At 37.9% G+C, this 23,619-nt stretch overlaps 1 protein-coding gene and 1 pseudogene across 1 annotated transcript; both read right to left on the bottom strand.

Annotated features, from left to right (window-relative positions):
• Nucleotides 1-939: 939 nt before the first annotated feature.
• Nucleotides 940-11,349, bottom strand: LOC106699843 (CMP-N-acetylneuraminate-beta-galactosamide-alpha-2,3-sialyltransferase 1-like). The gene is made up of 7 exons (XM_023344985.1): nt 11,232-11,349; nt 10,817-11,048; nt 10,501-10,697; nt 10,217-10,396; nt 4,701-4,731; nt 4,490-4,609; nt 940-4,121 (listed from the first exon to the last, which is right to left on the bottom strand). Exons 2-7 carry the CDS (start codon nt 11,045-11,047, stop codon nt 3,954-3,956), a joined length of 927 nt encoding a protein of 308 aa, XP_023200753.1. The 5' UTR covers nt 11,048; nt 11,232-11,349; the 3' UTR covers nt 940-3,953.
• Nucleotides 11,350-15,450: 4,101 nt separating this feature from the next.
• On the bottom strand, nt 15,451-21,819 carry LOC102218117 (annotated as a pseudogene).
• Nucleotides 21,820-23,619: the final 1,800 nt, after the last annotated feature.

Consider the following 23,619-nt stretch of genomic DNA (forward strand, 5'->3'; position numbering starts at 1 on the left):
GTGAACAAATGTAACTCAAACACAAAGATTACACCATATTGTAGCCATGGTAAAACAACAATCAAACTATCAAGATGATTCTTTAAACTTTTACAAAGTAAACTTCCTAATTAAATCCTAAATGTACCAAAAAAAATTCTCGGCTGAATGCATTAAATAAAATTTAACAACATTGTCTAGAAATGATGCTACAGGGGTAGATCTACGGTCTTAGATCAGCTCAGCCCTCCAGGACTGTCAGCAGCAGAAACAGCAACTTTATACCTGTTGGGGAAAATAGAGACTAGATTTGCTTTGCATTTCCCCGCATGATGCCAATGAAATAGTAGGATCCAATTAGATTCTTGATTAATATGAGTTGTTGCTATGTTGTTGTATGGTGTTTTAAGATTTTGTTCAATGTGCCCCTTTTTAACTTTGAGCCCCAGCTCCTCCAAAGGTCTCTGCACGGCCCTGATGACGTCCAATTCCAGGACAGGCAGCTTTTCCAACAGGGAGGGGCAAGTTTACAAAATAAACTGACAAGGCGGGTGCAGCAAGTTTACAAAATAAACTGACAAGGCGGGTGCAGCAAGTTTACAAAATAAACTGACAAGGCGGGTGCAGCAAGTTTACAAAATAAACTGACAAGGCGGGTGCAGCAAGTTTACAAAAGGGTAAATATGAGCCAAATTTTCACCTCAAACCTTTTCTGATCTTAATGGAGTCAAAGCTCTTTATGCATCCCACCTGTTAGTCGGTGCAGGTTCTGAAAAGACATGGAGGTAGTTTGTTGCAATCTAAAGAGTTTTGTAACAGCTTGCCGAATTTTATCCCATCTATACATAAAAAAGACAGATTGTCAGATTTAACGGTAACTTTTGAAAATAACCTTTAAGCAGGTATTAAACATAACTTTTTTATTTAGAATTTTTTTGTTGGTCTGATGTAATAGTCATGTTTTCATTAAGTGTAAGAAGAAAAAAATCATAATTAACAAAAATAAAGGCTTTCAAACATCCCTCTGTGTGTAATTTCTTGGTGAAAGTTCCTGAATTAAACTGACTTTTCAATAATATTCTAATTTGTTGAAAGGGTCCACACATAATGTAAAAAAGGGCAATGTTTTTCCTAACCCGATATGTGAAGAAATAATTTCACACTTGTGAAACGATGAATGACCTGTGATTAACTGCATCGTTTCTCTGAATGCTGAGTTTGGTTTTGCTAGCGACAGCCAGGCTTGGTATCTTTGGAATGAAACATGCTAGAGCTTCTCAAAGTGTAAGACATCACACTAGATGAAGACAACACGCTGCCCCAGAGATTCCACTATCCACAAATGAAGAAAACATGGAATAGTGAAGGCTGACCACCTCTCAGGAGAGGTCAGCCTGCCAAAAGTAATCCATGCGAACATTAACAAATCATTCAGGAGGTAACAGAAGAACCAAGGACCTTTGAAATTAGTTAAGATCAGCATTCATGATTCAGAAAAAGACAGTATAATACAGATAATCTGTGAAAAAATTGAGTTCCTTCGCCTTCTCCCAGTGCTCCTGTACTACTCAGTCAGAAACAACCAATCAGAGGCAGGAGGAGGGTTTTAGCACTGTCAATCACTCTCGTGCCCATGCCACCCCTCTCCCTCTTTGCTAAGCTACGGTTGGCTCACCACTACATAGCTTGCCACAAACACCAAGGCTAGTTACGGTTTTCTTTCAACTGTAAGAAGTTTTTAACACATTGAGCAGCACACAGGAGGTTGACTGACAACGCTAAGACCCGCCTCCTGGCTCTGATTGGTTGTTTTTGACCGGGAGCAATGCATTTCTTCAGACGGCAGAAGTCGAATTAGGAGGTGCTGGAGGAGCTCAATGTTTTCCCCCCCACAGACGATCTGTCTCATGCCATTCAGTCACGAATGTTTTAACAAATATGAAAAAGCACATGTTTGTGAAAACTACATACTGCAGCTTTAAGACCAACAACTCTTGGATCATGCAGCTGGATAATACTCCAAAGCACACCAGTGTTGTACTAGTTTATTATCAGCTGTAAACCACTAAGCAGCGTCACCATTTAGTCTTAAAGTGGACATATCATGCAAAACCCACTTTTTTAGCCTTTAAATATGTTTTATTGTGTACTCTGTTTAGGAGGGCAAAAAATTTTAATTCATTCTCTCCCGGTGCTGCGTGGATATCTTTAAATTCTTTTTGGGTTATATTTTTCAGGCTGTTCATTTTTCTCTATCTGTCATTATGGTTTCTTGTTTGTGTTGTCACTGCATTTGCTGTGGAACTGCAACACAAGGTCACGACTTCTGGCTTATCCGCCATTTTTTCCCTCTCAGCGATTTTGTAGTCCAAGCTCAGTTATGCTGAAGTTGCAAGTAAACAAGTCAAAATGTTCAGGTCTAGCGTGTGTTAACTAACACGATTCCTTACATCATCCCCTTGCATCATATTGTGGTGCTATTAATATTTTGATAGGTAATCTGACATGCATGGACACTGTAGTTAAATTACACTCCCTTTTGTAGGTGGTTGGTATGGATGGAGAATGGATGGTGTTTTTACTGTAAAGATGAATTCCTTTGAATACGTGGATCTGCAGGTTGTGCGTCTTCAATCTCCTGCTCTGGGTCTGACTCTGGCTCCAACATGTAAGGCTGGATGGACAAGTCTTCTGTTGTTGACATCTTTAATAAACTTGGGAATGAAAAGTTTCTCTGTCAGTAGATAACTGGTATCACTGCTATCAAACTACAAAAATGGCCGAACAGGAACAACTCCAATACGAGTCGCTCCAAAACGAGTCGCTCCAAAACGAGTCGCTCCAAAATGAGTCGCTCTAAAACGAGTCGCCCCAAAACGAGTCGCCCCAAAACGAGTCGCTCTAAAACGAGTCGCCCTAAAACGAGTCGCTCCAAAACGAGTCGCCCTAAAACGAGTCGCCCCAAAACGAGTCGCTCCAAAACGAGTCGCCCTAAAACGAGTCGCCCTAAAACGAGTCGCCCCAAAACGAGTCGCCCTAAAACGAGTCGCCCTAAAACGAGTCGCCCTAAAACGAGTCGCTCCAAAACGAGTCGCTCCAAAACGAGTCGCCCTAAAACGAGTCGCCCTAAAACGAGTCGCTCCAAAACGAGTCGCTCCAAAACGAGTCGCCCTAAAACGAGTCGCTCCAAAACGAGTCGCTCCAAAACGAGTCGCCCTAAAACGAGTCGCTCCAAAACGAGTCGCTCCAAAACGAGTCGCCCTAAAACGAGTCGCTCCAAAACGAGTCGCTCCAAAACGAGTCACCCTAAAACGAGTCGCTCCAAAACGAGTCACTCCAAAACGTGCCTCAGAGGTAAACGAGAGGTCTGTGGAAATAAGACAACCAGGAATTCAGACCAAAGCATTGCAGTTCTGCTTCATACAGACCATAGGTGAATGGTTTACGTGTGAAAAGGAGGGATTTAAGAGGATGATATGTCCACTTCCAGCTTAACATTAAAAATCCCTGAAAATAAAAAAATGTATAAATATCCCACTCCGTTTAAATAGTATACATTCCATATGCCACAATGACTTGATAAATAATAAATAAAAATGTCGAGAGAGAGAGAGAAGACATATCCACTCCAGTCAAAAATAAGGATAAATTCAATAGTACAATAGTTATTTCAGAACAAGCATCTGTAGCCACAGGCTAGCTGATGTGAAAAATAATAAGAATAAAAAAGCTACCGTTGAAGGGTAGCACATACCTGGCATGCAATATTATGCCGATAAAATTGTGTGTTTCGATCATTGCCACTTTCACAGCAGTTGCAAAGTGTTTGTATTCTATTTCCTTTAAAACTGAAACTTAGACCTTAAAGTGTGAGGATTAAGATCTAGTTTATTCACTGCTTCTATGTTTTTCTAACTTTTTGGGAGATGACTAAAATAAAAATAAAAACTAAGCTTCACATTTCTGGAAATAAATCAATTTCCTATATAAAAGTAGATTGTGTTTTCATCTGCCAACTTGTTTATCGCTGCATACTCCTGTTTTCCGGGATGAGGTCCAGTTTTAAACTTTTTGCTTTTCGCTGATTGCCAGTAATGGCTCCAGCTTCCGTTGCTGTCAGCTCCAAAACCAAACACATGAACCTGGGAAAAAAAGAAACAAAGAATATTTTATACATATGTGGCAGAATGACCTAATGGGTAAGTGCTAGCCAAAGCCAAACCCAAGTAAGACTTGAAAATGTAAATAACTTGCAATGACAAATAGGGGGGAAAGAAATCTCTCTCTAGGTGTGTAAAGTGACAAATCCCTCCCCAAAAATGATTCTAATATAAAAAGCATTGTCTACTGGGTAAAAAAATTGAAAACATGTACAAGAGCAATTTTTTAAAATTTATTTATTTATTTTTTTACCGTAATCGGAATTTTCTAATTTGAAAAGTTTGGAAGAAAATACTTAAAAAACAATCAAATTTACAATTCTGCCAAGTTAAACAAACGAAAAACATACCTCATCACAAATGTGAAGTGCGGAAATCAAGGTCATAAAGCCAGTGGACGGGTATCTTCCTTTCTTCCCCAGCCACGTCTGATGAACATACTTCATAAAAGCTGGATTCAGCACCATCACCTGAGGTAGAAGTTATTCAACTTACACAAATGTGACAATTAATAAGAAAAGGTTTATGAAACAACAGCAAATAAAAGAAAAACATACTCACCAAATTTTTGTTAGCTCTGGATTTTACTCGCCTGTATGATGTAGGAAAAACGGCATCGTTTAGTTTAACTAAATGGTAAATGGACTGAACTTATATAGCGCTTTTCCAGTCATTTTTGACCACTCAAAGCGCTTTACACTAGAGTCACATTCACCCAGTCGCGCTCACAAACACGCACACATTTATACACCGATACGCAGATCGGTAGGCAATTTTGGGGTTAAGTGCCTTGCCCAGAGGCACATCGACATGTGGCAGGAGGAAGCTGGAATCGAACCTACAACCTTCCGATCGCAAGACGACTACTCTACCAAAGAGCCACAGTCGCCCCAGATTGAAACTCATTTCAAAACAGAAGGACACTTTAGCATTCCAGTCCTAAAATAGAAACAATCTTAAATTCTAAAGTAGAATTCAAATTTTACATCACAAAATATATGTTTTAACAATACAGAGAGTATAAACAAAATGTCCTTCTGTCTATTTCTTTCTAAAAAAAAAGAATTTTTTATATGGCATTCAAGACCTTTAGTTAATGTCTAAACAAGCTTCTTACATAGATCCAAATATATTTAAAAAATAACCCAAAGTTATTTATTTTCAACTGTAATCTATTTAAATAAATTCATTAATGGAAGATGTACAGGCATACTTCATGGCATATTTATTTATTTGATGTTGTCACTCGTCACCCTCCATAACAGGGAGGTTAGTTTGAACTTCTAGATCAGGTTCTATGAGCAATGGTTCCCTCACTTGTTATGTCAGTTTGGGATCCTTCTGCTTTGTTTCTCAATATATCTTCACATTTGGATCATTTTGGGTTATTTCTGGTTTTTGTCACTCCGGGTGTTCCATACTGGATTCACTCCTTTATGTTGGACTTCTCAGTTCTTTCTTTTGTTCTGCTCTTTACGTAAATAGAGATTATTTCTTTATTGGTAGGTGGTGGTATTTTGTGTTGTGCATTCTTAGTAGCCAAGCCAGTTTGCCTCGCCTTCTGCACATAACTCTTGTATCTTGCTCTTTTGTTATCTTCAGTCTTGTTTTTGTAAGTCGACTCATATGTATCCACTTTCATTTAGAAACATTCCAACTCCGTCTCTGCAATCTCAACCACAAAATGGTGTCACATTGCCACGTACACAATTAAATAAAAGATTTTTTTTCTCACGTTTCGGGAATGAATATTGAATTTAGATTGCATAAGTAGCAGGATGATACCGTAAAAGTGAGACTTTGGTTTACTGCTAGTATCTGCCTTGCCAAACAAAACATTCATCCAACAAGAAAAGTTAGGGTAAGCAAAATCCAAAAACAACAAGAGATGTTTTATGAATGAACAATTTCAGATGAACTAGAGTTTTCCTATCAGTTTCACAAAAAGCACAGTTCACAGTAATATCACCTTTTAGTCTCTGAAGTAGTATAATTGACGACGCCAACTTCCTGCAGCCCAGCAGAATGGAGCCAGCGAGCCACTCAACGTTCTCCAGGTGATGTTTAAAATCGCACACAGCCACAGAACTGATAAGTTTCCAGTGAATTAAACGTCTGCTGAAGGCGACGGACGACGTCCCGGTTTAATGCGTCTGTTATTCGCTAGCCGTCAAGGACTCTCGTGTGATTTTTAAGAATAACATTAGCTCATTTTTCTAGTTGGCTGTGCTGACAATGAACAAGAACAGAATAGTTCACATATAAAAAAGGTTAGAGCTGTGTCAGGGTTAAAGTCACAACAACGCAGTTAAACCACGTTAATCATTTATTATTGTCAGACTGGAAATATAAAAAAGCTGGAATGATAATAAAACGTCTACATAACACTGCTTGCTATATTTAACAGTTACATAGTGTTAAGGAAAATGATTATTTTGGTGCTTAATGCAGTTAATTTTACGCATGTGTAAAAAGGTTAGGTTGGATACTCTTGTTTTGAATCGGACAGACAGGGGTTAGAATGCAGATCACTAAATGGGGCCTTTTGCTGCCCGGCTAGAACACAGAGTCATAAATTCGCATTCTTGCAGGCAGTCGGGGGAGACCTGCTGGAGGCCAGCATCTGCGATGGTGTGAAACTAATGCAAAATAGAAGATTGAAACCCCTTAACATTTCATTTCTAAGTATTAATACTATGTTTTTACTGAAGATTGTATTATCTCATTTTAAAACTACTAAATGATGAAGGTATCTGAAAACTGTATTATCTGTGACGATTTTAGAAGCAAATGGAAATTGTTTGAATGAAAATGTTTTCTTTACTATTAGAAAATGGCTCAGGAATTATACTTTATTTTGTCCTGTGGATTTTATGTATTATTTTGGCAGAACTCAATCTTTTGGGGGGCTAATTGTGCAAAAGCAAAAAAGGGGTTTGCAAAGATAACATTTCTTGAAGTCTCTTCGAGAACGTTAGGAGAGATAATGGAAGAGACGTCAGATTCCGAGGGTGTCTGCGAAATCTTATCTTAAGACTCTCGGCGCCGGGGACATTCGTACCTGGTATCCTCTAAGATTAACTGGTCCGCCCTTGTCTCTTGACGGAAACCAGACGCCTTTGGAACTTTGTTGTAAAATTAGGAGACTTCTCAAGTTTCCTGACTCCTTACGGGAGTTTCGAATTGGTTAAAGAGTGGAACGCCTTAATTGAATATATTAAATTGGAGAAACACCCACTGAGTATAAAATTTCATGCAAGCCTCAGAAATTCAGAATGCTACCACTGTTTTGCTTTTGAGCATAAAGCTTTCTCCAAAGACGCGTCTTTGCCCCCCTTGTTTCTTTGTGTTTCTTTTTTCTATTTTTTTTCCTGTTACAGGTAATGAATATATCTCTATATCTCTGCAGCTTTGTTAATTGATTCATGCGTTATTTTGTGTGGAATTAAACTCTGTGATCTGTGACGGCAACGCGCAGTGTCGTGGTTTCACTTCCTCCAGCCGCAGTCCACCTGCCAGAGATCCGTGGACTTTAAGGAAGAAGGAGCCAAACTTTTTGTCCAAAGTTAATGTTAATTATTCTTCCTTAATAATAGCGGATAAAGTGCTTACTTTATTTCGTTATAGGCTACTTTTTTAATACATTCTTGATGCTTGCAAATTGCACACAACACTTAGAGGGATTCAAAGAATAGAGAGAAAAAAACATTGTTGACAACAATTTGAGATATCAAAGAGAACTGAAGAAGAAAGGATTTTATGAGGAACCAGCAGGGTCGTTAAATGAACAGCACGTAAAAAAAAGTGACGGTAAAGAAAACTGTTTAAGTGTATTAAGTAAAGATGATAAGGCTTCAGAGTCAGAGAGAGAAAAAAGACATGCAGAGGAAGGCAGTTTTACCAGCTAATGTTTATTCTCTGCCATATTTCACCTGCAGATAAATGAAATAACATATTTTCATATGAAATAAAAGTTTACCGGTGTACTGTTAAGTCAGGTTTTAGAAATTTCATCAATTTATGTCTGCAATTATATTAAGGCAAATGTGAAGCAAATTAAGATATTTACAGAAATGCAGTCAAACTGTATAATATCATTTTAAATGTCTCAGTGTGTTTGTAGGTATTTTAAGATGCAAAGATAATCCAGCAATCCAGTTAAACTAATAAAAAACTTTCCCCAAAACACTTTAACAGTGCGAGAAAAAAAAACAAAAAAAACGTTCTCACTTTCTGGTACGATGTCTTAACTATGCTATCTCTGAATGCAGCATATTGCAGATGTTTTGCGTTATCAAGAGGAGTGTATTCACATCGTAAAGTGGAGATAGCTGTTTAAAGTCCTAAGATAACGAGTTCAATGAACTTGACAAGTAAGACAGACAGAGTCAAATGATTGGACTCGAGTAAAAGCAGCAATGTGTCAACATATTTTTACTGAAGTAAAATGAAAATGTAGCCATTTCAAAAATCACTCAAGAGTAGAAAAGTAAATGTTAGAAAAAGACTGCGCAAGTAATGAGTAACTGTTTCATCACAACACTTGATGAAAGGAATCATTGGACTGAAAAAAGTAGAAAGTTATGTGCAAGCTCTGGTATTGTAAAAACCAAAATATGAAAAACACAAATAGCATAATTACAAAACAAGAAAGGCTGTTGATGTTAACGCTTCAATGAAAGGGATTAATCTGATCATTTTAACATGTTGATATTGGAATCAGAATGCCTTTGTTGTCATTATAGAGAAACACCATATAATTACAGCCCTTCCAAAGAAAGACCAACAAACAGCATAAGACATGGAAAGACAGGTACCTCAGGCTGCAGCCATCATGGGAGGTGCCACCCATTCATTAGATCAGAAATGAAAGAACAAGAGATTGGAGGAGGTGAAAAAGAAATTATAGTATCGAGTTTCAATGTTTCAAAATCAGAAATTTCCTTGTTTTTGCTAAAAGTTTTTTTTTTTTTTTTTATCACACTTTGTCCCAACAGTGTAAAGGACAGAGTGGCAAAAAAACAACAACCTCTTAACAAGAAAAGCAACGTATAGACAAAAGAATGGGGCCAGTGAAGGTGGTGAGTTGAGGGGGGTTATGTTTACCAAGAACAATGTGTGCGTGTTGAACGGAAGTCCGTGAACGCAGCACCAGACTGCTTTCCCAGACATGGTCTCTGATACGTGATAGAAAGTTCATCAGCAGCCCAAGCTTCATAATCCAGATTAATCGAATGACCTATATTGAGCTAAAAGCCTCTCTCCTGCAAAGGGTTACCTCGGTAACAGCAGCACATTGTGGGCTTGAAAAAAGGGGGAGCAACGAACGACAGCAAAGGGTGAAAGGTTTCCGTGACAGCAGACGACAACAAAAGTTGAACCTTTTTTAACTTTCTCACGTCGCGTCACTGACCCGTCTGTGCACTACGTGTACGAACTTGACGTTTCAAATGCAAGAATTGCGCCAGTCGCTCGACTGGATGAGGACAAGCAGCTTCATCGCACAACTTCCGTAGGAAATGAATGCAGAGGGACATTTCTAAATGAATGCTTAAAACTAAAACTACTTCTTTTAAACCTTCCTGAATATAGAGATCTGGAAAACTGAGCACCTTCTAACATGTTTGGTTTGAGACAATAAAACGTTTTCTTAAACATTTTTTTGAAAATGTACATACAGTGGCAGTTTTTGATATGGGCTTCATGGGCACTTGCCCAGGGCGGCATCAGTACGGGTTCGGGCTCCCGAGAACTAGAAAATAAAATATATCTAATGTGAGTTTGCCACTGTAGTGGAGTAGTGTTGGATTATCAGGTAAAGTCACGACCAATCGTTTTCTATAAAATTGAAGAATTATTCTAATGGTTGGATAAATAAAGAAAATAAAAGGTATGCTGCTTTCTGTTTCCCTAATGAAGAGAAGACAAATAAATATGCATATTTTATTTTTCCAGAAAAATTTAAATGGCACTGCTTCATATTTATTAGGCTGTGTTTACAGACAGCCTTATATTGGGACTGTATGTAAATACATGGAGCACTGAAACATATAAGGACTAACGAAAATATCACTCACTTTCCAGAAGTTCCTGTTGGGAAGGACCTGAGGAGCCACTCCAGGTCTCTTATCTTGAAAAGAAACATTATGAGATGAGTAGAGTTATCTAAAGTCGAGCCACTCTCTGGATACATGACACGATGAGTTGTTCTCGCCCCCACGTCTTCCTCAAAGCCTTTGGTTGGAGCGCGGTTGATTCTAAAACAGAAGGACAAATTTTGGGTAGTTGAATTTTGGTTGGTTTGTTTTCATACATTTTTAAAATAAAAAAAAAGAAGACTTTTTTTAAAATGAGTATTTACCTTATAACGATATCTTGGAAATCTATCAAGGGTCCGTAACGCGACCCTTTCAAGTTCACAGAATTTCCAACAACTGCACAAGTCCTGCATCCCTCAGTTTGGGGTTTTTCAAGAACAGGACTGGGCGAGATTATCTTGAACAGTTTGTCAAGTGTTGCTTTAAAGTAGCTGAAGTTCTGTCTGTTGCTCTGTAAGCGCTGTCAGATTGAACAAACACAGTCGGTTGTTAGACCAGTTTCTGTTTGCCCACGACTAAAGACAAAATAGAGGAATGTAAAAAAAAAATTTCCATGGGGATCCATAAGGGAAGGCATACCCGCCACCAGTCGTATTCGTCTCCAGAGAGGATGGTCGTTGCCGACAGAAACGGTTCAATGGAGCGGTTCAGGTGTTGATTAAGGAACACGTTTTCTTTTGAAAAACATTTCTCACACCGACACGAGTTTGGCATTTTAAGCTCAGCCCAGCCTGTATAACTTGCCGTCAAAAACACCCCAATTGTTGTGACAGCCAGCAGGGCAATCAACATTTTAAACTGAAACCACATCCTGAAAAATAACACAAAAAAACACACATCAGAATGACGTGAAAAACAAGTGAATTTTTAAAGATCGTTTGAGAGAGGACAAAGGAGTACAAACTTAAAAATAAGTCTTTTTTCCCCAACACATTTAACGAAGTAATACATCTCATTTTACTTGAAAGATGTCTATAAATTTTATGTAACTTACCTGATGTGAAGGGAAATCCTTTCAGGTTCAAAGCTTTAAAATAGTGACAGACTATCTGACAAACTGTTGGACTTTGGAACAGGTTAAGATCATTTAGTGTGGCCTAAACCTGTTCCGTCAACAGGCTTAGTATCATCTCAAAGGGGAGGGATTCGGCTTGAGGAGATAGACTTTGCACTAAATAACTCGGTGCGCCTTTTGTTAGCGTTTTCTAAACACATTCAGATTCCTAAAAAATATGTTGAAAGAATTACAGTCATCTTTGGTAGAATTTCAATAAAAAACAAATTACTTTTGTTTTTACAAAAGTAAAAAAAGTTGTTTTTTTTTTACAAAAAGCCGACAAAAAATGGTTCGTTTCTGACAGCAAGTATGATATGTATTCCAAAAAATTAACACAAATATGTATTTAAGGAGGTTAATTGTATGCCTTTCACAGCCAAAGGTTCCTCTTTTGCTCCCACCTTTTATAGGGTTTATCCACCTTTGGTGCATTTGCATTGCCTGGCACTGATGCTGTGCTTGTTTCATTGGCTGTCTGCTTGGATAGATGATCTCATATCCATCTTTGTCTTAGAGACATTATGTCCTGATGTCTGTGAATGTCTCAGGGTTGCGCAACGATCCTCCTACATCGGTGTCCTGCACAACCTTTTCTTTGAAAAGTTTAAGGCATTGGTCATCTCTGCTCTCCTGTTCGATCCTCCTCTTTCCCCTAACCTTTCACCTACCATCTGAAAGGTTAGGGTAGCTGATTTGTCAACACGATCACTGAAAGAGTCAGACCGTCAGTTAAAAACTCTGACGGAGTTGACGAAATGCCAAACTACCTCAATTTATATGATGTTATTCTGAAGGAGGCCATATTGTAGCTCATCAGGTCCATGAAATCTTTACAGTTTACTAAAATTAAGTATTTATTTCACAACATCTCATCAAAATTTTGTAAATTGTCAGTTATGGTGTTGACACATCATGGTTGTGACGAACAACCTAGGAATAAAACAGAAGAAAAAACTAAAGAATAGCATAAGCTAACTAGAGCTGCTTAACCCTCTTAGCAAAGGAAGAGAAAGGAAGAGGTCATGGGGTCCTCAGAAGTTCTGATGCACCCCAATAATGCCTGATTTCTTTTTTTTTTTTTACATTCTTTTTATGTCTGACGGTGTTGACAAAAACTTGGGACAAATTTAAATTGAATTGGAAAATATATAAAAATTATTTTTAATGATACTTTTATAATTATTTATTTGAATACTTATACTTAATTGTCATAATATATTATCTTAGCATTCTTTTAATTGTTTGAAACTATTATAATGTATTGAGTTCTGCTCCAGGACAGGGGATTTTACAGACACCATCCACCTACTACAAAGTTTAAAATAAAAAACATTCAGCAAACACCAGGAAAACATACATTGTTGTGCTCACATGGATCACTGTATTAACAATCGCTTACAATTTATTCTGTTTTATTGGGATCAGAAAGCTGTGGTGTGAATTCAGCCCCGCTTTTACTTTTAGAATCCTGAGCAAAATTTATTGCACCGATTGCCTTCAGATTTTATTAGTATATATACACAGTTGTCTCTGTGTAGTTTCTTCTCAGTATAAATCTAGCTGTTCTGTGAAAGAATCAGGTCAGCTTCTAAAGCGACATCCCTATAGTAACGATTTCTCAGTGGAAAAACTCCAAGTTTAGTTCCTCTAAATAGACATTCATTAACTTGAGGCTGGGATTTTTATTGACACAAGAAAGGCTGCTATCTAGTGGCCGTCACTGAATAAAAGATGTGCGGCAGCCTTTTGTACTAATATTTAACAGACTTATTAACCCACCTGAGGAATCAATGACTCCTACATAATGTCTTCATGACTCGTCACTTTCTGATTGACTAGATGTCAAAATAACAGTTACTTGCTCAGAATACTTGTATTTCTTTTACAGATAAAAAACAAACTTACTTAATGAAGTTGACAAAGTTGTAGAATTAAATTGAATGAATTTGGTTATGAACTTTTGTACTGTGGCAATGATAAGAAAAAAATGGTTGTGGTGCACTAGTCATAAAAGCGAGACAAGACACATTAATATACCTTTAGCACTCCTTGTGATGTTTTTTTTTTTATTTTATTTTTTTTAAGATAGAGGTGGACATGAAGGGGTCACCAAATTGAGAATAACTTTGCATAACCTGTGACTGCTACTCAAAAATGAAACAAAATTTAGAGAAAAAAAATGAAATCTTGCCTGCTTTAAGGATTGTTGATTGAGTGAGATTTTAGTTTTTTCCTTGGAATTTTTTTTTTTCAATTTTTGATAATTTAACATTAAAAGAATTAACAATAAACCACAGGCTAAATAAAGAAAAAAAAACAGAGTGGCTGGTAATAGGAATATCTTTACCCCTGCTAACATGATAAAGCTTGAACGTTGTGCTATGCTGCCTCCCCACCCGGTTAAAATAAATCCCATCTTGTCGCTCCGGCTCTTCAGCTGTAATCAACCCCCACATGCATTTACGGAATGCATGCAACATGAAGAAGGATCAGTGGCTTTGTGTTTTAACAGAGGTCACATACACACTTTGGGTGCGCCAAGCATGCAAAAAACATTCCTTTGAGCCTTTACAAACACATATGCTATTTAGTGATTTAGGAACAACCAGCAAGAAAAAAAGAAAATGCAAATTTTATAGCAACTACAAACTTTGTTTTTCATGGAGCATGATGAAATGGAAAGTGATGTCTCTGCATCACTGCATTCATTGTTAGTTTATTCTGGAATTAATGATCAGATAAAGGGATAAGGTCTGAGGCAACATATTTCACAACTTGGCGAGAAGTTTTGATTAAAAAAAATGATAGTGAGGGAGCTAGATCAGTTAGCTAGCTTGACTTTGACATCCTTAACATGTAGATGTGCTACAGAATTTGGTGCGTCTCGGGTGAGTTAATAAGAAGTAAGGCGACATAAACACCAACTCTTACTGGTCATCAGGAGAGCAAGTGTTTAAATTAGCTCACCAACCTTTAATGTGTTCAGATGAATAACAATAAGAATTGCAAAAGTAAACATCAAGCCTGAAACATGATTCTGTAATGGACTGGATGTTCTTTTCTTTGTGTGGGAAATGTTTGCACGATTTTTGAAGTTCAATTCTGGTCCGCTAGTGGAGTTGTTGTCAGTCAGTTGTTATGGCTACGGGACTATGTGTAGCGTAGCTTACTTTGATCTTAACCTATCTATAGTTTGTCTTTTCTATGTTTTCAGAAAGAACAGTTAAACTTCAGATAGACTTTCACAAGTAAACAGTTAATAGAGAAATGTATTTAAAATCTCTGGAAATAAATACTGATAGCAATAATTACTAGGGATGTGTAATATATCGGTATCAACATTATAATTATATCAGTATCAGTCCAATAAGTAAATATTTACACAGTCAAAAGTGTAAATATTTATATAGTATCAGTAAATACTGTTAAATATATCGGATATCGATATCGGCCCAAATTTTCATATCGGTGCATCCCTAATAATTACTCTGAACATTAATTCAACAAAAATATCAACAACCAGCACTGGCAAGATGCATCTTTGCTGAAACAAAGCTGATTGAGGTGCATCACATCCGAAGGACATCAAATGTAGACAACACAGAATGTGCCTGAAACTCACTTCTCAGTGGCAAAATTGCACCTTGCTAAAAGTTTTAAACAGCTGTTGACTAGCAAGCTGCATTCAGTTTGAGCATCAACAAGATTTGTTTGCCAAATTAGCTCCTGAATCAATGTCCCTGTCACTATTCCTAAGAAATCGGGTCTTGTCTGTATGACAGTTTGGAAAACAGATTTGCATTTCAATTTGCATGGAAAACCATGGTAACAATGACATTTTTGTGGGATGTGCAAAAGAGGGATGAGGGCCTCCAACCAGTAGGAAACACAATGCCAAAATGTACTTTTCATTTTCCTTGCCGGACAAGATAGGAGTTTATTCTGTAAATGGTGGGTTGCCGGTTTGAACCCCGCTCCGTCTTTCACAGTCATTGTGTCCTTAGGGAATAAACTTCACCCGCTTTACCTGCTGGTGGTGGTCAGATCCGCCCAGTGCATGGCAGCCTCACTTCTGTCAGACTGTCCCATCGCAGCTATGGCTACAATATAATAGCTTACCACCATCAGTGCGCGAGTGACTGAATGTAGTGTGAAGTGTTTAAAAGTACAGGCCATTTACCATCTGAGGAGTTTCGATTCTGGAAGAAGTTTTTAGATTTTTTTCTATTGCAACTATCTATACAGGTAGTTCTCATTGACATATGTGATCTAATTTTTTTAAGAGTGACTTGTTTCAATCACGATATCACCACTCGTAAAGCCTGATTGTTTTGTTTTGAGCCAACTCATCTATGATTGCATACTCGTGTTTTCCAGGGTGTGGTCCAGTTTTAAAGTTTTTGCTTTTTAGTGTTTCAAAGTAATGGCTCCAGTTTCCGTCATCATCTGCTCCATAACCAAACACGCTGACCTAGGGACACATTAAGAAAGCTTGTTAGTTCAACAAAGAAGCTGCCTGCAACAACTCTACTTCTCATCTCCACTTTAACCCACGTGCCAAGAAAATATGCATCTACAATAACATTATAAAACCTCTGTCCATTTTGTTTCACAACAAACAAACATTTTATTTCACCTCTGAGCGTCCTGTAGGACATTGGCTCTGCAACAAGTTAAGGTCTAAAAATTGGTTAAGTCTCGCCATAATTTTATTGCCGTTCTTCTTTTAGCTTTTAATTTGCTTATTTGGGAGCATGTTTTGGTCACATGACCCATATGTTGTGTTCTGGCAAAGGAAAAGTGATAACCACAATTTAACAGTATTCTACCTCGCACTTTACTCCTCACTCCATTGAAGTTGTCCAGTATGTTTAGTGGGAAAACGGGCCCTAATCATTGTGCATGATAGGTCAAGTTGTTGCCAAAGAGCTTAACTTTTGTTTCACTGGATCACACACATATTTTCCAAGCTATTCACATGTTAACAAGCAATGTTGGAATGGCCTGTACAATGTGTACCAGTTGTAGAGCCCAAGTATAGTGGGCAATGTGACAGATATTTACCATGAAAGACAGAAAAACTGTGATAACGTAAGTCCATACAGAGACCAATTTGAAGCTACGAGAACGTTCTTGAACTTGGTACCTTAATAGCGATTGCTAAGTGCAATGGTGTTTCATAGATCTTTAGCTGTCTGGGACAAGAACTCATTTACTGATTGTTTTCTTTCTGCCAGCATCCTGCAGTTTTACTCAGTTTGTCAGTTGCGTTTAGCAGCTCTCTGATCTTCCCCAAGATGGCGAAGAATTCGGAATGGAACAAATAAATTCTCTAGACGGTAGGCTTTGTATAAATGAGTGCAAATCTAATGAATATTCTCCTACTGTGATTGATGCCACATTTCTTGCCAATGATAGTCCACAGTAGATAACAGAAGGAACTTCCTAATCATTGTTAAGGAAATGAGCCGAGTGTACTCACCTCATCACAAATTTGAAGTGCAAGGATCAAAGCCATAAAGCCGGTGGATGGATAATCTCCCTTTTTTTTCAGCCAAATTTCATGAACGTACCTCATAAAGCCTGTATTGACCACCATCACCTTTAACGAGTTCGTAGGATTCAAAATTAATTATGATCACAATAAAACAAAAAGAATAGTGTATTGCATTAGACACCACTCACCAAGTCTTTGTTGGCTTTTATTTTGAATTTTATTGGTACATATGATCTGTTAAATCAAATGACAAGAATTTACAACTGATTTATCTCTTTAAAGTGGTAAAAAGACTAGTAAACATTAAATAAAACATAAAAGATGCAAACGAGAAGTGGAACTCATTGATTTAGAGTCGGTACTGGGCAAAGTGAGAACATATTAATGTTTCAGCTGTATGTGTTCAGCAGACTGAATGGTGAAGTTAGTAAAGCAAAAAATTATAACCAACAAAAAATAGTATTGCAGGACTCACTGGAGGGATTATTACGTTGAATTAAAACCTGAGTCCAAAGAAGGGTACGGCTCCGTAAAGGGTTTATCAATCACATCTCCAACATTTCCAACTCAAACAAATTCAAAACAAGCATTGCTCACCTAATGAAAACATTGTAATAGAAAAACCATTGACGAGGTAAAATACGCAACAAGTCAGAGTGTCAATAGTGCTACTTTAACCAAACTAACTATTTCATGGTTAATTGACAGATTTAACTTGATTTAATTTCCAATAAAATTATCATTAAAACAGTTTTCCATACAATTATGTGAAAGCATATTGAGAATATCTAAAAAACCAACAGCATAGTGTCGTAAACTTTCCTGTTTACAACATAAAACTGACAAAAACGGTGTTTTGATCCTCGCTAGAAGTAGTAGGAAACATACGTTTGTCTCTGCCTCCACTTCCCTCGTAAGTGGCTTTGTGGCTAACGTTAAATAAGTTAACCTAAGGCTGGATTGATATTTCAAGTCAATGCCCATTTGTCTTGTTAACAAAAAAGCCTGTCATGTTCTCTTGGTTACCAGTTCTGTAGAACAATGAGTCTTTGTACCTAAAGCAGATGGATGAGAAGCTTCTGTCTCTCTGCAGTGTCAACACACAACAGAAGAACTTAAAACACAGCATACTTCAAACCTTCACAATAAGAGTCTTAAACACATATACACACATATATCCTTTGACTTCCTTTAAATCTAGACTAAAAACCCACCTGTTTAGGATTGTATTTGAAACATAATCAATTGCACATTTAATGATGGAACTTGACTTAATGTCATGGTTTGATTATTGATTCTATGTTGCTTTGTGTTTCTGTGTTTGATATGATGTAAAGCACTTTGAAATGCCTTGCTGCTGAAATGTGCTATACAAATAAAATTTAATTGATTGATTGATTTAAACTTCAAATAATATCCAATGGACTACTCATAAGAGCTGCACAGCCAAAGATCTTTCTGCATGGAGTTTTTAAGCTCTTCCTGTCCGGCTTCCACCCACCATCCAAAAAATATCACTGTTAACCACTTTCTCTGACTTGCCCTCAGGTGTGCATGAAAAATCAAGAACATTTTTATTGTTTCATCTATAGTTAATGTTTAGACAGGCCTGCTAAACACAGCAACATTATGCTTGTCACATCAGATTATAGGTACTTAAATTAGCATAAATTGATTCAGTCAAGTAACATGGAAATGATTTACACTCAGAGGCTATAAATGATAGATGGATTGACCAATAAAAAACAAGGCTGTCATAACTTCAGCTTGGAGCAATACTTTTTGTAGAATTTCAAAGCATTTTAACAAAACTGTGATATTGAAAATGATCAAGTAGGAGTAGAGAGTTAGACATATTTGTATTATACAACACATTTTCCAAAATGAGGGCCTGCAGGTGTATAGTACAAGGCAAATAACTAATGAAAATATACTGTGGTATTGGCTTGCCTGGCTCCCTCCTCCCCTGTGTATTCATTATCAAAAGGAGAGTTTAGTAAAAGTTGCATGTTCACTATATGTTAGTCAAGGAAAATATGTAATAGCCTACTCCAATTAGAGAGTCGATTTGATTATTTCAGCTATGGAAAGAGGGAAAATAAAGTTGTGACAGATTGGAAAGAAAGTGTGTGTTCTGATTTTTGGTTGCCATACAACCTATTGTGCAGTCACCATGCAGATTCACAGAGGGACATCTCATGTAGTGACATGTACACTATAGTGTGGAACACTACCTAAGTTATACTGTAAAACAAATATCATTCCCTCTGTTGATTGCACAGCAGGTCTTTATAGCAGAACATCCTATTAAAAACTGAACATAGTACATCTGTCTCCAGCATGTTTCCCACTGAGGAAGTAGAGACTGGGGACTGCGGGTCGCACTGTCCGATCTCTGGTTCTGAGGTTACCATGGTGGTTAAAAAACTCCTTGGTGGTAAGGCCTGCTGAGGGTGGATGAGATTTGCCCAAAGTTCCTGAAGGTTCTGGATGTTGTGGGGGGTTTTCTGGCTTTCACGACTCCAATACAGCTGTATGGTTGTGAATACAGCCCAAAAATCATTGGCTGCCCTCTCCCCTCACTGGAGGACCTGCACAGCGACCGCTGTCTAAGAAAAGCACAACACATCACAAAGGACACTTCTCACCCCGGACCTTCTCTGTTCACACTGCTGCCTTCAGGCAGAAGATACAAAGCAACCAGAACCAGAACCAACCGTCTCAGAGACAGTTTCTACCCAATAGCAATAACAAAACTAAATGCAATCAAAAACAACCATTAATCATCATAAATGATATATGTGAGAATGTGGCTGTTCTTATTTATTTATTTATTTATTTTTTGCCAGTTTGTTGATTCTTGCGTTGTGTGTGAATTGTGAGACAGTTATTTTTTGTTTTTGGGCATGTGCACCGACTGATGGCACTTTTGAATTTCGTTGTTCTTGTGACAATGACAATAAAGATTTATCTTATCTTATCTAATATTGAGTGAACATCGGGGGTAGTTCCGCCGGATTTGCATACCAGTAGGCCCACTATTCAAAAAGAGGGAACGCAGAGTATGTTCCAACTACAGGGGGATCAAATTCTGAAGCCTCCCTGGGTAGGTCTGTTCAGGGCTTCTGGAGATGAAGGTCAACATAGACTGGAAACATAACAAAAAATGATCCATCTTTTCATTGTCTAGACCCTCTTATGCATGCAGAACCACAGGAGCTGGAGACCATCTACACCATATTGGGCGAGAGGAAGGGTCCACCCTGGTCAGATTGACCGTCTATCACAGGTTGTGCATAAAAAGACTGAACCAATTCAGATGCGAGAGGGGAGGGACTAAAATTTAAGAATTATTTACGTTCATATTTAATCAAATAAAAATCTTAGTCACTAATTTTATTTTTGTATAATACCTCTGGAAACGTCCTGTGAAGCCATATGTTGTAAATGTAATTATTATTTTTGTTTTACAGTCTTTGCTGGAGATAATAGAAATGAAACAACAAGTATAAGGTGTGTTTTGATTACGTTACAATGAGCAACTCTTTGTAGTGCAGCATAAGATTTCCACAAATGTATACAAGTCACCTTCCATAAAATCCTGTTGTAATGGCCTTGATGACCCACTGGAGGTCGTTTATCTTGAAGGGAAACAGCACAAGAAGAGTGGAGTTATCCAAATCTACGGTGCTCTCCGGATACATGACGCGATGAGTCGTTTTGGTCCCCAAGTCGCTCTCGTAGTTTTTGGTGGGAGCCGCGTTCATTCTAAATGGGATGGAGGGACAGTTTTTATAAATACTTCACTCGCGTGAGAGACTAAATGCAGGATCATTCCTTTTACTGAAGATCTTACCACATAACAACATCTTGGTAGTCTATCAGCGACCCGTAACGTGATCCTTTCAAATTGGCCGAATTTCCCACAACAGCACAAGTCCTGCAGCTGTCAGAACTGGGCTCTCCATGATCGGCAACGGGTGGCAAAAGCTCAAACAGCTTGTGCACTGTTGATTTATAATAACTGAAGTCCCTTTGTTCGTGCTGCATGTGCTGTCGAACAGAACAAACAGCATCCTATTAGGCTGGTTTTCAAATGACATGAGAGGAAAAGAGGCTTGCATTATTTTCCCTAACCTTCCACCATCTGAAAGCCTCCTCAGAGAGGTTGGTGTTTACGGTCAGGAACGGTTCCACGGAATGGTTCAGGCGATGAAGAGCCCGCAGGTTGTCTTTAGACAAACGCTTCCCGCAAGCACACGAGTTTTGATCCTGCAGCCAGAGCCAGTCGGTGAGGTCAGACTTTAGAAACACGGCGGCGGTTAGAGCCAGCAGCAAAACCAGCAGCTTCACTTTAAATGTCCTGGACTGGTGATTGTTGTGATGGGAAGTAATTCCAGCATGGGAAGAGCGTCATAAAACAGGAAGTAAGTCCACATAAAATAAAAAGCCTCCAGTTGGTGTTTAACATGTCATTGTTTTTAATTTGATCTCAACACTTTAACGCCTTCTAGCAGCAGGATAGAAGATAGTAATTATTAGGAGCAGCAGAGTTACTAATCATATTTTTTTTTATATGTAAATGCAGGTATTTTGTGTAATTTTTGTCCATGTCTTACCCGAGTGCGTACATTTGTCATAGCTGTCAGAATTTTCTATGAATCTTCAAAATGTTTCCATTGGTTGGCGGGAATTTGACTTCCACAAAACAGGCTTCATGCGAAGACTTTGTTTAGGCTGTTCTATTATTTCAGCGAAGGGAGTCTGTCTAATCCCCGAAGTGGTGAGAGACAGAGAGAGAGAGAAAGAGGTGTGGTTTGCTCATGTAGATACCCAAGAGGAAAAAATGAGAGAGAGAGAACAGAAGGGAAGGTGAACACTGTCGTAGCAAAGGCTTCTTTCTTTGAACTTATATTTTATGTAAAAATACAGTATATTAGTCTTTAAAAGATAAAACGGAACATTATTAAATGCTAAAAATTAATTAATTATGGCATACTGAATGGGACTGTTTGCTTTCTCATCTGAATTCCCTGGTCAAAGCTGCTCTACAAAGGTCAATTATGTATATAGCACTCAATTAGAGGGGGAAATGTTGCATATTAATATTGCAGACAAATTCTGTTGGCTATATGCAGGGCCGTCGCTAGCCATTTGTGGTGCCCCCTGTCCCAAATAAGAGCGTTTCTTGTTATTTGGTTGTGGAAAATTAAGGCTTACGATGAGAAAATGTGATTAACGAGGACTCAAACAAAAACATCCTATAAACACTAAGTTTGTTGGAATCAAACAATGTACACACGTAGCCACACATATCGTTCAAATATATCATACACATGGAACCATTTTCAGAAAAGGTTTCATCTACAAAACCTGTGCAAATCTGCCCCTTAGTGTTGCTTTAAACATTCGAAACCCATAGGGGGCAGTGTAGCACAAAGCCAAGCCCTACGCCCATCAATTAGATTGCTTCAAAACAATTACGACTTAAGAATTAAATATGATACGAACAGGTTAATTTGCAGGATGAACTATTTTTGAATAGCATATTAGGACATAAAGTTATTAAAACACAAGACTATGTCGACTGGTAATCACATCAAATTAGGTACGTGGAAGTAATGACATAATTTGTTGCAGACTGCAACCTGTGGGACCCTAAATCTCTGTGTCCAGTAAGAGCCAATCATGTTGGCAATGTCCAAGCAACATTTTTTTAAATAACACCTATTAGCTGTTTTACTATTACTTTCCTAGTTCCAGTAAAACTACATTAAATGACAAATTACATTTTACAAAGGAGCAATACACCGCACTAGTGCCAGAGGGAAAAAATGAAATAAAGGAATTCCCTGAAATGGTGTGATTTACATTAACCAAACAGACAATGTCATCACCTGTGCATAAAAACTATTTGTGTTCTTATGCAACACAAACACAGTACTACTGACAGTAATCTGTCAGCAGCACTGACTCAATATTTTAAAGTGGCATGCTTATTGTGTAAGCGTAAATTCAAGATTTGTTTAAGACACCGAAGCCCAGAAATAATGTAAAAATATGAATCACCTGGTGAGGTGTGGCATTTACAGTACAGATGAAAGAGTGGTGCTTTCAAAGGAAAAGCGCACATAATGTGCAGTCATGATGATGTCACATCCCGGATTAGCCACTTAGCTAATAAAGAAAAAATAATTGCTGAGGAACCGTTTTGTAAACTTTACAAGTCCCCCATTTGCATCCAATACAAATATTAATGTGTGCAAGTGCTCATGCTGTACAGGATTGTAGCAAAATTACAATAATATCTGCAATGGGCTGGTGACCTGTCCAGGATGTACCCCACCTCTCGCCCGTAGACCATAGCTGTATTCAACTGATCCTATTTTTGATTAATCCACCATAAAAATTGTAGAATGCGGCATGCTGGGAAGCTGCATGTAAAACTCTCCTGAGCACATAAAAACAGAAGCACTGGGCCAGGAGAACTGAATACATAGAGTTAATGGCAGCAATGGTTGTGTTGAAAGAGAGAAACGCAGATAAACATCCATAACGTCTATGGAATAAAACAGGAAGCAGACACAGAAGCTTGCTGCTTGTAAAGTATACAATCTGTACTAGATTGGCTTTAAGAGTGTGTAATTTTTCAATTCAAAAATCATTTTTGCCCAACTGAAGGTTTTTTGTTTTTTTTTCCCTTTGCCAGGCTGCCAATGTCAGATTAAACTCCTGAGGAAAATCATGAATGCATTTTTAGTGCTTTTTAAAAAACATAGGAGTACTAGGTTTTCGATTTCTCCCCAGACTTACTGAAACAGTGCCAAA

Source organism: Xiphophorus maculatus, chromosome 13, assembly GCF_002775205.1.
Source record: "Xiphophorus maculatus strain JP 163 A chromosome 13, X_maculatus-5.0-male, whole genome shotgun sequence".
In the NCBI taxonomy this organism is placed as follows: domain Eukaryota; kingdom Metazoa; phylum Chordata; class Actinopteri; order Cyprinodontiformes; family Poeciliidae; genus Xiphophorus; species Xiphophorus maculatus.

Excerpts from the sequence above, each read along its gene's own strand:
- LOC106699843 (XM_023344985.1), bottom strand. The coding sequence starts at position 11,047 with ATGTGGTTTCAGTTTAAAATGTTGATTGCCCTGCTGGCTGTCACAACA. Across the intron at positions 10,698-10,816 it reads ACGAATACGACTGGTGGCGG|CGCTTACAGAGCAACAGACA; the intron begins GTATGCCTTCCC and ends TCAATCTGACAG. Across the intron at positions 10,397-10,500 it reads TTCCAAGATATCGTTATAAG|AATCAACCGCGCTCCAACCA; the intron begins GTAAATACTCAT and ends CTTCTGTTTTAG.